The sequence below is a fragment of the Chiloscyllium punctatum genome, chromosome 2 (assembly GCF_047496795.1).
Source record: "Chiloscyllium punctatum isolate Juve2018m chromosome 2, sChiPun1.3, whole genome shotgun sequence".
Taxonomy (NCBI): Eukaryota; Metazoa; Chordata; class Chondrichthyes; order Orectolobiformes; family Hemiscylliidae; genus Chiloscyllium; species Chiloscyllium punctatum.
The window spans coordinates 91,867,707-91,881,784 of record NC_092740.1 but is presented as its reverse complement, the minus strand read 5'-3'; the positions used below and the strand labels follow the sequence as shown (position 1 = coordinate 91,881,784).

General features: G+C 41.3%; 1 protein-coding gene across 2 annotated transcripts in view; it reads left to right on the top strand.

Moving 5' to 3' along the window:
• The first annotated feature begins 737 nt into the window (after nucleotides 1–737).
• LOC140486434 (ubiquilin-1-like) overlaps nucleotides 738–14,078 on the top strand; it is a 54,715-nt gene continuing 41,374 nt past the window's right edge. Inside the window, exons 1-2 of one of the 2 annotated variants that reach the window (XM_072585563.1) lie at nucleotides 738–808; nucleotides 911–1,098. In XM_072585563.1, coding sequence (XP_072441664.1) covers nucleotides 982–1,098 — 117 coding nt within the window. In that variant the 5' untranslated portion in view covers nucleotides 738–808; nucleotides 911–981. Of the gene's footprint in view, nucleotides 809–852; nucleotides 1,099–14,078 lie in introns of those variants that run through there. The other variant, XM_072585574.1, reaches the window with a different exon arrangement.

Below are 14,078 nucleotides of genomic sequence, written 5' to 3'. Positions count from 1 at the left end.
TTTAATAATAAGTATGTAGAGTACAAGAGCAAGGGTGATGTTGAACTTGTATATGACACTTGTAACACATCAGTATTATGTACAGTTCTGGGTGCCACATCATAGGAACGATGTGATCATTGGCGAGAGTGCAGAATCAGTTTATAAGAATGGTTCCTGGGATGAGAGACCTCAACGTTTGTGAGAAGATTTGTAGCTTGGGTGCTCGTTGTTGTGGTTCTGTTCGGCGAGCTGGGAATTTGTGTTGCAGACGTTTTGTTCCCTGTCTAGGTGACACCCTCAGTGCTTGGGAGCCTCCTGTGAAACGCTTCTGTGATCTTTCCTCCGGCATTTGTAGTGGTTTGAATCTGCCGCTTCCGGTTGTCAGTTCCAGCTGTCCGTTGCAGTGGTCGGTATATTGGGTCCAGGTCGATGTGCTTATTAATTGAATCTATGGATGAGCTATCCTTAGTAGCCACTCACACAGATGACAAGCAACATGAATTCGACTGGGACAACACTACTATTATAGGACAAGCCAAATAGAGACCAGCCAGGGAATTCCTAGAGGCATGGCACTTACTGAAATTAAACAAAAATTGAAAAGGAAATAAATTAATGTACAGCTTTAATACATGTGTAAATGGGGTAATGCAGTAACTGTGCAGTTTGCAATGACTCAATAGGATCACATTTGACTGTCTACTCATTAGAATCTCCCCAGCAGCCACACTCCGTCTATTTCCGTTTCCGGTTCTAGTAAGTTCCTTTTGCAACGTCATCCCTTAGTGGCGAGACGAGTGCGAAACGCCACAAGTCCGCTGAATAGGTTTTTGAGAAACAAATATTATTTTGAAAATGGTATAGCGACTGTCCGACTCTGAGAGGTATTGCTTCAGTATTTGACGGCCTTTTATTGTTTTTTTTTAAGGGTGCGGGTGGATTACCCATGGTGCCATGGTGCAATGAGGAAGCGGCCGTTGGTTGACAGACAGCTCGAGGATGGCGGAGAGCACGGAGCGGTGTTCTAGAACTGGAGCCAGAACCATCCGGGTTACTGTCAAGACTCCGAAAGACAAAGAGGAGTTCGAGCTGGTGCAGGACTGCACCGTTAAAGAGGCGAGTGCGTTAGGGAGCCGCACCGGCTAACACTTACACCTTCACCGCAGTGTGTCAACACGAGCAGGAGCCGGGAAGAAAACCCCATCGCGCGGCCCGGCGGCCACCCTTAACGTTGTCGGTGTTATTCCGAGCTTTTCTGGCTGAGCTCAGATGCGAGAGGGATGAATCTTCCAAATGTTCAGGCTCTGCTGTGTCACCCCCAGACTTTTAAGCATCGGGCTTGTCATAGCCCAAGCAGTTTAATTCACCAGTGGTTCCTAGAGTATCCAGTAAATTTAAAGTTCGTTGTGATTTTTGATGTACGCAGCATTGTGAGCAGGACTTCGTGAACATGTTAGGCTGGGTGCTGGTTAATGTAGTTTTAACCTGTTCCAGATTTCAGATCAAACCATAATCACCCATATGTTTTATTCGTGTGTTGTGGTTAGTCTTCTCACAAGCCTCACGTAAATCATTTTCGCTGAGCCATATTAATATATTGGATTTGCTGTCAGGCATTGTGGTTTTTTTTAAATTTCCAAAGTGTTTCTTATTAATTTAGCTTTGAGATGTCTTTAAGTCTGCAGTTCTGCATTGAGGATCATGAAGGCAGTTGAAAAGAATTATGAAATAAGGGTGACGATGAATTTTCAGGATTTAGGTAGACCAGGCTGCAAAGCGTAAGGACACGGTGGCTAAAAGAATAGTCACCAAAGGCATGACTATGGGAGTGCAGAACACAGTCTTCAGGTTGCATATGTTTTATTATTGTGGCAGCTGCAATTAGGTGTGGTGAGACTGTGGAAGAATTTGGAAGTGATTGTCTTAACTCAGTTTACTTGATCGTCGGAGACCTTTAGTGTGGCTTGAAAATGTTTGGAATATTTTGCCTTAGCAGCTATTTGTTCCTCCAGTGTTAGACATTGTAAACAAACACAACTTGATTTGTTTGTATTTGTAAATTTATATTGATTATTATGTGGAATGATTTTGCTTTCTCTTGTACAGATGAATCATTCCTCGAAATAATTGGCACCCAAAGGTAGTGAAATATTTGCACTGATTTTAAATAGAATTTGCTTCAGCTTTGTTTGCAGTTGTAATTATGGGCTTTGCTTCCTTTGTAATGAAATCTAGATGGGATATGTCCAATACCTGTAAGGTAAACAGTTACTTTGTTTAATAAGTCACTGGTTAGAACAGTTTGCCATCATTCAGAATTTTCTTCAGAGTTTGAGGTGTTTTCTAACTGGAGTCCCAGGATACTAGGGATCATAACAGTATCTCAGGAGTTCCTCCAAGATGACCAAAATACTTGGATTTATTGGTGATAACAAAACTTGTATAGCCATTATATATAATAAAGCATTGTGTGTTTTTATAATGCTCCTCAAAGGAGCATTATAAAACAGGTATGACATTGAGCCACATAGGAATGATATGTCACGTGGCTAAAGCTAAATCAGAAATGGGTGTTAAGAAGTGTCTTAGGGCTGGAAAGTAAAATGGAGAGGTGTGGGTTTGAATTCTAGAGCTTCTGGCTAAGGCAGTTGAAGGCGTAGCCACTAGTGGTAGCACCATTGTAATTGTGAATACAAAAAACCCAGCACACATGTGAAGGACATTAGAGGAGAGGAAAGACTATGAAGGGATTTGAAAATAAGGTTGTGAATTATGAAGTCAAGATGTTTCACTGGAAGCCGCTGTAGGTCATCAAATAGAGGGACAGAAGGGCTTACTGCAAATTAAGACACAAACTGGCATAGATTTGGATGGTCTCTGGCTTACTGAGAATGAAATTCAGAAGGTTAGTCAGCAATGCATTAAGGTATTCCTGATGAGCTTAGGTTTGAAATGTTGACTCACCTGCTGCTTGGATGCTGCCTGACTGGCTGTGCTTTTCCAGCACCACACCTTTTGACTCTGATCTTCAGCATCTGCAGTCCTCATTTTCTCCTAGTGTTAAGATAGTTGATTCTAGAAGTAAAAAAGACATGGAAGAGAATTTCAACAGCAGATGAGCTGAGAAAAACAGGAGAGAAGCACTTTATTTCTCTTTTCTTGTGTTGTTAGAATAGTCATTCTTTAAAACTGTAAATCTAGAATGTTAATATTTAAATGGACCAAAAGAATAGATTGGAAAAGCCCTGCTGGAGGGTGTGAATCAGTGTGTAAAGTTATTGAGTATTGTCACATGCAATAAAATTGCTATTGGCATTATTGTACATTTTGCATTTAACCTTGATTGATTGCAAGTAATATTATTTGATTCCCTAGGAAATATTTATATACTTAATTGAATATCAGATTTAAATGGCAAACACATATGCTGTTTAGAAGCTGAATGAATCAGTTTGATGGTTGTTCCTTCTGGAGAATTTTCTTATCAGTACAATATATGAAATGATAAAAAGTATTTTGATACACAATATTTTGCATCCAATACAATTTATTTTTATTGTGGTTATTATGAAATTTATCTTCAGTTGTGATGGAACCTTGTGTTTTATTGATTTGACATCATTTGATCAATCTTTAGCTTTTTATAATAGCTATAAAATACATTAGTACTTTTATGATATTTCTGCAACAGAAGAAAGATTCTCCAGCAATTTCAGTTTTTGTTTCAGGTTTTGAGTATCTGCAGTTCGTTCTTTTTGTTTTGACATTTTTCTTTTCAAGGTAATGATCCCAAATGCCAATTAATAGTTTTCTTTGTGCAGTTGTACATTTTTTTGGGGGGAATATATCTTTCCTTACTGTGAGATACGCAAACATCTAATGTGGAAATGCACATGAAAATTGTTTTGGGTTTTAAATTACATTGTGTGCCCAGTGTAAAATGTAGTTTGAATTGGATTTATTATTTTGGGGAAAATTTTAATTTCTTCAGTTTAAGAATAATATGGATTATTCTTGTATTTGGGTAGAATCTGAATTTAGTTTGTTAATAAATCAAGTTGTCTTTGAATATTGTTTTAGACCTGTATATTGGGTGCCTTCAAAATACAGTAAATATAAATATACGACTGTCTAACATCAATCTTAGATTTGTAAATTTATGATTTGGAGCATATGTTTTTATTTCTGAAATAGCAAATTATGCCTGTGGTAAATAAGTGCACTCAGTGCTTGTTCAAATCAGGCAGAAACATTGGGAGGTTGTTTTGTTCAATTGGCTAGATGGTTAGTGTGTGATGTGGAATCATTCCAGTGATGAGTGTTCAATCCCCGTGCCAGTTTTGGCACATCATGGAGATCTGCTTCCTCACTTTGATCCCGAAATGATGCTCCTCAGTCTGTGTATGACTAGTCCTCTCCTTGTGATTGAGAGGGATGTCTATGGTTCTTTTGTGGATTGCAGATCTCAACATAGGGTTTGTACCCAAGTGCTTACTGTCACAGCAAATTCTTACACTATATAAAGTGAATTAGGCCATACGTGCAATTGTGCATTATGCAACATGGGGTTATTTTTGGTCTGCTGTTACCACAACTGGAAGAATATTTGTGTTCAAATATAGAAAATAATATGACTTAAAAATAATTCATAATGACATAATTAAGTTAGACTAGTACAAGTACTAATTACTGAAATAGCTGAAGATTCAAACCCTAGCTATCCAAGGCACTTTTTGCTTGCGCGTTCATTGCTGGGTTGATTCCGGTGTCAATAACCGGAATACCAAAAGTAGTTTCACTGACTCAGCTGTTGTCTATATCTAAGAATATAAACAATTACTTAGAGAATATTTGTATGACACCTGTGATCTTCTAAATGATGTGCAGAGTTCTGTGCTATAATTTAAAATTTTAAGTGTGCACTAAGTATTGTACTATATGTGAACCTAATTCCAGATAGGGCAGTACTGTAAATGCAGTTACATTTCAGTTGGCAGTTTGTGTTTGGTCAAATTTTACAGTTTGACTTGCTTAAGGCTTTCGGCAAACGTGGAGTCTGAGAATTAGTACAATCAAAAAGGAGTTATTCTTAACAGGAAGAGTTCAGGAACTTTATTTTCAAATGAATTTATTGAAATCCTGTTGACTTTGCAGGAAATATAGAAAAGAATTCACCATGTTTTGGAGTATTTGATTGTGGAAGGTTATGAAGGAAAGGAACGAAGTAAAATTACCTTACAGCGTCTCTACAAATGCAATTAAAAAAAAAAGTTTGTCTCTGGCACAATTATGTACCAATGTTGAAAAACCCACTTGGCAAGTACAGGTATTCCTAGAATTTGCTTACCGTACAGGAGGGGTGTGTGTGTGGCACAGAGCCTAATCCTATACTTCAGCTCTTGGTTCATTGCCTTGTAATGGCTCTTCAAGTGCACATCCTAATTCTTCTTAAATGGTTTAAGGGTTTTTTCAGGCACTGAGTTATGGATCCCTGTCAACCTCTCTGGATGAAAAACATTTCTTAACAAATCTCCTCTAAACCACTACCCATCAGTCTATTTCTGTACTCCCTCATCATGAAACACTCAAACAAGGGATGCATATGTATGAACACATGATTCAGAAACAGATGTAGGCCATTTGGTTCTTAAACTTGCTCCAATCTTCAATAACGTCATGGCTGATCTGATTGTAACTTTAAATCTATGTTCCTGCCTATACAGATAACCTTGTGGTTGCTACTTAACAAGAACCTATCCACCTTTGCCTTAAAAATATTCAACCACCACCTTTCTAGGAAGAAAGTTCCAAAGACACTCAACCCTCAGAAAATATTTTGCCTAATCTTTGTTTTAAATCTCAGCTCTAGATCCTCTCCGAGGAAACATCCTCTTCCTATCTACCTGACAGGCCCCTTTGAATTTTGTTTCTCAATCCAGTCTCTTTAGTCAGAGGCGCAGATGTTTCTGCACCTGACAATGAGATCAGAATGGTGTTGCCTCCCTGATGTCAGGATCAAGGATCCCTAGGAGAGGATGCAGAATATTCTCAAAGGGGAGAGGGACCAGCAGGAGGTCATTGTACACATTGGAACTAATTACATAAGAAGAGAAAAGGGTAAGATTCTGAGGAGAGAATATAGGAAATTAGGCAAGAATTTAAAAAACAAGGTCCTTGAGGGTAGTAATATCTGGCTTACTCCAGTGCCATGTAATGGAGAGGGTCAGAATAGGAGGATAGAGCAGGAGGAGCTGGTGCAGTGGACAAGGATTCACACTTTTGGATCATTGGAATCTCTTGGGGTAGAAGTGACCTGTTCCAATTCAGGTGCAATCCGCCCTTCTAGAAGGAGAATAATATACTAGTGGGGAGATTTTGCTAGAACTGCTCAGGAAGATTTAAACTAGTCAGGGTGGAGTGGGACCCAGGATGATAATGAGGAAAGAGATCAGTCTGAGACTAGTGCAGTTGGGAAAAGGAGCAAGGCAGGCAGTAACAAAGCAGAGAACAAGGTGGGAATGATGGAATAAAGGCACTTTTAATGCAAGAGGCCTAACGGGGAAGGCAGATGAACCCTGCATATTTGGGAACATGGAATTGAGATATCCTAACAATTAGAGAGGTGGCTCAGGAATGGACAGGACTGGCAGTTTAATGTTCCAGGGTATAGATGCAATAGGAAGGATAGAAAGTGAGAGGGCAAGAGAGGACAGGGAGTTGCACTTTTGATAACATTACAGCTATACTTAGGATATTCCTGGGGATATGTCTCAGTTCCACCCAAGTAACTTCCCTGGAAATAAGAAAGGGATGATCACCTTTTTATACTATAGATGCCTTAACAGTCAGCAGGAAATTAAAGAAATATATTTGTAAGGAGATCTCCGATATCTGTGAGAGCAATAGGATGGTTATGCTTGGGGATTTTAACTTGCCAAACAAAGACTAGGACTGTCATTATGTTAAGGGCTTGGGTGAAGAGGAATTTAAATGTGTACAAGAAACATAGAAGATAGGAGCAGGAGGAGGCCATTCTTCATGATCATGGCTGGTGATCCAACTCCGTAGCCTAATCTTGCTTTCTCCCCATAATCTTATCTCATTCGCCCCAAAGTGCTGTATCTAGCTGCCTCTTGAATACATTCAATGTTTTGACATCAACTACTTCCTGTGGTAATGAATTCCACAAGCTCACCACTTTTTTTTTTCCTTTGGGTGAAGAAATGTCTCCTCATCTCAGTCTTAAATGGTTTACCCCAAATCCTCAGACTGTGACCCCTGGTCCTGGGCACACCCACCTTCCTGCATCTACCCTGTCTGGTTCTGTTAGAATTTTATAAATTGCTGTGAGATTACCCCCTCATTTGTCTGAAGTCCAGCAAAAACAGTTGTAACCTAGTAATCAATCTCTCAATCCTGCTATGCCCAGAATCAGCCTAGTAAACCTTTGCTGCACTCCCTCGAGAGCAAGACCTTTCCTCAGAAACCGAGACCAAGACTGCACACCATATTCTAGGTGCAGCCTCACCATGGCCCTGTATAACTGCAATAACACATCCCTGATTCTGTACACAACCTCCCCCTCATGCCTGATGAAGGGCTCCTGCCCGAAACGTTGATTTTCCTACTCCTTGGATGCTGCCCGACCTGCTGTGCTTTTTCAGCACCACTCTAATCTTGACTCTCTCAATGAATGCCAATGTACCATTTGCCACCCATACTGCCTGCTACACCTGCATGCTTACCTTCAGTGACCAGTGTGCAAGGGCACCCAGGTCGCACTGCACGCTCCCCTCTCCCAGTTTATAGCCATTCAGGTAGTAATCTGCTATCTTGTTTTTGCTTCCAAAGTGAATAACCTAATACTTATCTGAATTATACTGCATCTGCCATTGATTTGTCCACTCATCCAACCTGTCCAGATCCTGTTGAAGGATCTCTGCATCCTCATTATAGTTCACCCTCCCACCCAACTTGCTATCATCTGCAAACTTTGAGATGTTATGTTTGTTCCCTTATCCAATTCATGAACATATATTGTGAATAGCTAGGATCCCAGCACCGATCCCTGTGGCACCCCATGAGTTACTGCCTGTCACTTTGGAAAGGACCCATTAATACCTACTTTTTTTGTTTCCTTTCCACCAACCAGTTTTCTATCCATCAATATACTCCTCCCAATCCCATGCGCTTTAATCTTGCACAATAATCTATCATGCGGGACTACGTCAAACGCTTTCAGAAAGCTCAAGTATACAATATCGACTGGCTCCCCCTTGTCAACTCTACTGTGAACTCTTGTTCATAGAATTCTAACAGATTTGTCAAGCATAATTTCCCCTTCATAAATCCATGCTGACTCTGTCTGATCCTGCCACTGTTTTCTAAATGCTCCGCTGTAAAGTCCTTGATAGTGGATTTGAGAATATTCCCCACTACTGATTTTAGCCTTCCTGGTCTATAATTCCCTGTTTTCTCTCTATCTCCCTTTTTGAATATTGGAGTGATGTTAGCTACCATCCAATCTGCAGGGACTGTTCCCAAGTCTATAGCATTCTGGAAGATGATCATCAATGCATCAACTATTTCTAGAACCACTTCCTTAAAGTGCTCTGGGATGTAGATTATCAGGCCCCAGGGATTAATTCACCTTCAATACCATCAATTTTCCCAGCACCACTTCTCTGCTAATATTGATCTCCTTCAGTTCTTCCCCCTCAATAAATATTGCATTCTCCAATATTTCTGATATCTGATTTATGTCGTCTTTCATGTAGATTGAGCAAAAGTATGCATTCAGTTGCTCAGCCATTCCTTTGTCCTCTATTATACATTTCCCTGTTTGGTGAATGTAGGTGCACTACAGACACAATCTTTTTCTCTTGTCATGCCTGAAGAAGCTCTTAATGCCAGTCTTACCAAAGTAAACTTGCGGGGAACATACTGTATTTTTCTTTTCTTAATCAATCCCTTGGTACATTTTTGCTGAATTATAAACAACTCCCAATCCTCAGACCTATTATTTTTCTTGGCCAATCTGTATGCTTCTCCCTTGGAATGATACTATCTCTGATTTCCTTTGTAAGCTATGGATCGGTCCTCTTTTTCGTTTTGCTTTAGCGCCAGACAGGAATAAACAGTTGCAGTTTCCTGTGCATTCCCTGAATGTTTGTCATCTCCTATCCACTAGGAGAAAGTGAGGACTGCAGATGCTGTAGATCAGAGCTTAAAAATGTGTTGCTGGAAAAGCGCAGCAGGTCAGGCAGCATCAAAGGAGGAGAATCCACTGCCTATCCACTGTCCACTTAAGTAACTCTCTCAAATCTGTCAAGGCCAACTCATGCCTCATATCTTCATAGTTTCCTTTAAGAGTAAGCACCCTAATCTCCTGAATCAACTACTTCACTCTCCACCTTGATAGAGTTTCTTGTTTCTTTTCATATTATGGTCGCTCATTCCCAAGGGGTCATGCATGGATAGGTTGGCACTGATTCCCTTCTCATTACACAGTACCTACTCTAAGATGATGTGCTCTCTAGTTGGTTCCTCCACATGTTGGTCCTGGAGTACATATTCCAGGAATTCCTAATCTATGGCATTGTTGCTAATTTGATTTGCCCAGTCTATGTTCAGATTTAAAATCACCCCCATGATCATTGATGTGGATATACCTACTACAGAAGATGCAAAACCTGACTTACTCTTGGGATATAAATAGGGTGGGTGATGGAGGCGTCAATGGTGGAGCACTTTGGGGCCAGTGACCATAATTCTGTTAGTTTTAAAATAGTGATGGCAAAGAATGGACCAGATCTAAATATTAAAGTTCTAAACTGGAGGAAAGCCAGTTTTGAGGGTATTAGGCAAGAACTTTCAAAAATATATTTTGGGTTGAATGTTCAAAGGTAAAGGGGTGGCTGCAAAGTGGGAAGCCTTCAAAAATGAGATAATGAGAGTCCGGAGACTATATGTTTCTGTCAGGGTGAGGGGCATGGCTGGTAGGCGTAGAGAGTGTGAGATGACTACAGAAATTGAGGTTTTGATTAAGAAAAAAGAAGAAAGCCTATGTCAGGTGTAGACAGCAGAAATCAAGTGAATCCCTAGAAGAGTGTAAAGGCAGTAGGAATATACTTGAAAGGGAAATCAGGAGGGCAAAAAGTGGACAGGTAGTTTTGGCAAATAGCGTTAAGGAGAATCTAAAGGGATTTTGCAAGTATATTAAGGTCAAAAGGGTAACCAGGGAGAGAATAAAGATCAGCAAGGCAGCCTGTGTGTGGAACCACAGGATTTGGGGGAGATATTAAGTGAGTATTTTGCATCAGTGTTTACTGTGGAGAAAGATATGGAATGTGTAGAAATAACTATCAACATTTTGAAAAATGTCCAAGTTGCAGAGAGGTGGTGCTGGTCGTCTTAAAACACGTAAAGGTGGATAAATCCCCAGGATCTGATCCGGTGTTCCTGAGAACTCTGTGGGAAGTTTATGGAAGGAATTGCTGGTCCCCTTGCTGGGATATTTGTATCATCAATAGCCACAGGTGAGGTGTCGGAAGACTGGAGGTTGGTTACCGTGTTGCCAATATTTAAGAAAAGCCAGGGAACTATATACCTGTGAGCCTGCTATCAGTGGTGGGCAAGTTGTTGGAGAGGATCTTGAGGGACAGGATTTACATGTATATGGAAGGGCAAGAACTGATTTTGGGCTAGGCAACTTGACTTTGTGCATGGGAAGTTGTCTCACTATCTTGAGTTTTTTTTGAAGGAGTAATGAAGAGGATTCATGAGGGCAGAGGGGTGGCCTTGATCTATATGCACTTCAGTAAGGCGTTTCCTAAGGTTTCTCATGGTAGAATGGTCAGTGAGGTCAGATCACATGGAATACAGGGAGAACTAGCCATTTAGATACATAACTGGCTCAAAGGTAGAAGACAGAGGTTGGTAATGGAGGACTGCTTTTCAAACTGGAGACCTGTGACCAGTGGTGTGCCACAAGGGTCTGTGCTGGTCCACTGCTTTTTTGTCATTTATATAAAATGCTTTTGGTGTGAACATAGGAGGTATACTTAGTAAGTTTGCAGATAACACCAAAATTGGAGGTGTAGTGGACTGCAAAGAAGATTATCTCAGAGTAAAACTTGATGTTGATCAGTCAGGCCGAGGAGTGGCATATAGAGTTTAATTTGGATAAATGCGAGGTGCTGCATTTTAAAAAGGCACATCAGGGCAGGACTTAATGGTAACGTCCTGGGGAATGTTACTGGACAAAGAGACCTTTGGAGTACAGGTTCATAGTTCATTGAAAGTGGAGTCACAGGTGGACAGGATTGTGAAGAAGGATTTGGTATGTTTTCCTGTATTGGTCAGAGCATGGAGTATAAGAGTAGGTAGATCATGTTGCAGCTGTCCAGGACATTGGTTAGGCCACTTTTGGAATATTGCATGCAATTCTGGTCTCCCTGCTATAGGAAGGATGTTGTGAAACTTGAAAGGATTCAAAAAAGGCTTACAAGGATGTTGCCAGGGTTGTAGGGTTTGAACTGTCGGGAGAGGTTGAATAGACTAGGGCTGTTTCCCCTGGAGCGTTGGCAGCATGACGGGTGACCTTAGAGGCTTATTAAAATCTTGGGGAGCATGGATTAGATGAATAGACAAGGTCCTTTGCCTGGGGTGGGGGGGGCACCAAATCTAGAGAGGGGAAAGATTTAAAAGGGACTCACTGGGCAGATGTATGGAATGAGCTGCCAGAGGAAGTGGTGGAGGCTGTACAATTGCAGCATTTAAAAGGCATCTGGATGAGTATATGAATAGGAAGGGTTTAGAGGGATATGAGCCAAATGCTGGCAAATGGGACTAGATTAGATTAGGATATCTGGTCACCGTGGGCGAGTTGGACCAAAAGGTCTGTTCCCGTGTTGTACGTCTTTGACTGTCTGACTTTCAACCTGCTTTCTAAACGCCAACAGATCCTTGCCTATCCAACTATTGCCTAACACAACCCACCCTTTACAGGTGTTTATCTGATAAGGGATCCCCTGCGGCCATTTTCCTCAATAACAAGTATACCATTTTGGATGCTGTTGGGGGGGGTGCACAGCTTACCAGGAGTAAGCCATGGGATACAGGTTTCTGGCACAGAGTCGCTCAGAAAGGAAAGGGAGAGAGGAGTAGAGCATTAGTCATTGGGGATTCCATAGTTAGGGGAACAGGGATTCTGTGAGAGAGACTCATAGTTGGTGTGTTGCCTGTGAGGTGCCAGGCTCCATGACGTCTCAGATCATGATTTTGGGGTCCTTGAGGGGTAGCAGCCCCTAGTTGTGGTTCACATAGGCACCAATGACATAGGTAGGAAAAGGGATGGGGATGTAAGGCAGAAATTTGCGGAGCTAGGGTGGAGGCTTAGAGCTAGAACAAAGAATATTGCATGCAATTCTGGTCTCCTTCCTATTGGAAAGATGTTGTGAAACTTGAAAGGGTTCAGAAAAGATTTACAAGGGTAGTTCCAGAGATGTAGACTAAAGGAAAGGATTGTAAAGATAATTCTGGATAGGAGCGAGGGCAACTGGGTAGTTGTTGTGGGGGACTTTAGCTTTCCAGATATTGACTAGAAATTCTATAGTTTGAGTACTTGAGATGGGTCAGTTTTTGTCCAGTATGTGCAGGAAGGTTTCCTGACACCGCACATAGGCCAACAAGAGGCAAGGCCAAGTTGGATTTGGTACTGGGTAATGAGCCAGGTCAGGTGTTAGATTTGGAGGTAAGTGAGCACTCTGTGATAGTGACCACAATTCGGATTCGGTTACGTTTACTTGAGCAATCGAAAGGGATATGTATTTTCCGCAGGGCAAGAGTTATAGCTGGGGGAAAGGCAATTATGGTGCAATTCGACGAGATTTAGGATGGGGAAGGAAATTGCAGGGGATGGGCACAATTGAAATGTGGAACTTGTTCCAGAAACAGCTACTGTGTGTCCTTGATAAGTATGTACCTGGCAGGCAGGCAGGAAGTGGTCAAACGAGGGAACTGTGGCTTACAAAAGAAGTTGAACCTCTTCTCAAGAGGAAGAAGGAGGCTTTTGTAAAGATGAGATGTGATGGCTCAGTTAAAGTGCTTGAGAGTAACAAGTTAACCACGAAGGACCTAAAGAGAGAGCGAAGAAGAGCCAGGAGGGGACATGAGTCTTTGGCAGGTAGGATCAAGGGAAGCCCCTAAAGCTTTCTGTAGGAATAAAAGAATGACTAGGGCCGATCAAGGGCAGTAGTGGGAAGTTGTGCATGGAGACCGAGGAAATCGGAGAGGCACTAAATGAATATTTTTCATCAGTATTCACACAGAAAAAAGATAATGTTGAAGAGAATACTGAGATACAGGCTATTAGATTAGATAGGGTTGAGGTTCAGAAGGAGGAGGTGTTTGGATATTCTGGAAAGTGTAAAACTAGATAATGCCCCTGGGCCGGATGAGATTTATTCTAGAATTCTTTGGGAAGCCAGGGAGGAGATTGGAAAGCCTTTGGCTTTGGTCTTTGTTGTTATTGTCTACAGGAATAGTGCCAGAAGACTGGAGGATAGCAACTCGTCCCCTTGTTCAAGAAGGAAAGTAGAGACAACCGTGCTAATTATAGACCAGTGAGCGTTACTTTGGTTGTGGGTAAAGTATTGAAAGGGATTATAAGAGGAAGGATTTATAATCATCTAGAAAGGAATAGGTTGATTGGGGATAGTGAACGCAGTTTTGTGAAGGGTAGATTGTGCCTCTCAAAATACGTGGATGAGGGTGAAGTGGTTGATATGGTGTATATGGATTTCAGTAAGGCGTTTAATAAGGTTCCCCACAGTAGGCTATTGCAGAAAATGCGGAGGCATGGAATTGAGGGTGATTTTAGTGGTTTGCATCAGAAATTGGCTAGTAGTAAGAAGTCAGAGGGTGGTGGTTGATGGGAAATATTCATCCTGGAGTTCAGTTATTAGTGGTGTTCCACAAGGATCAGTTTTAGGACTACAGCTGTTTGTCATTTTCATAAATGACCTAGATGAGGGTATCGAAGGATGGGTTGGTAAATTTGCAGATGACACTAAGGTTGGTGGAATTGTGGACTG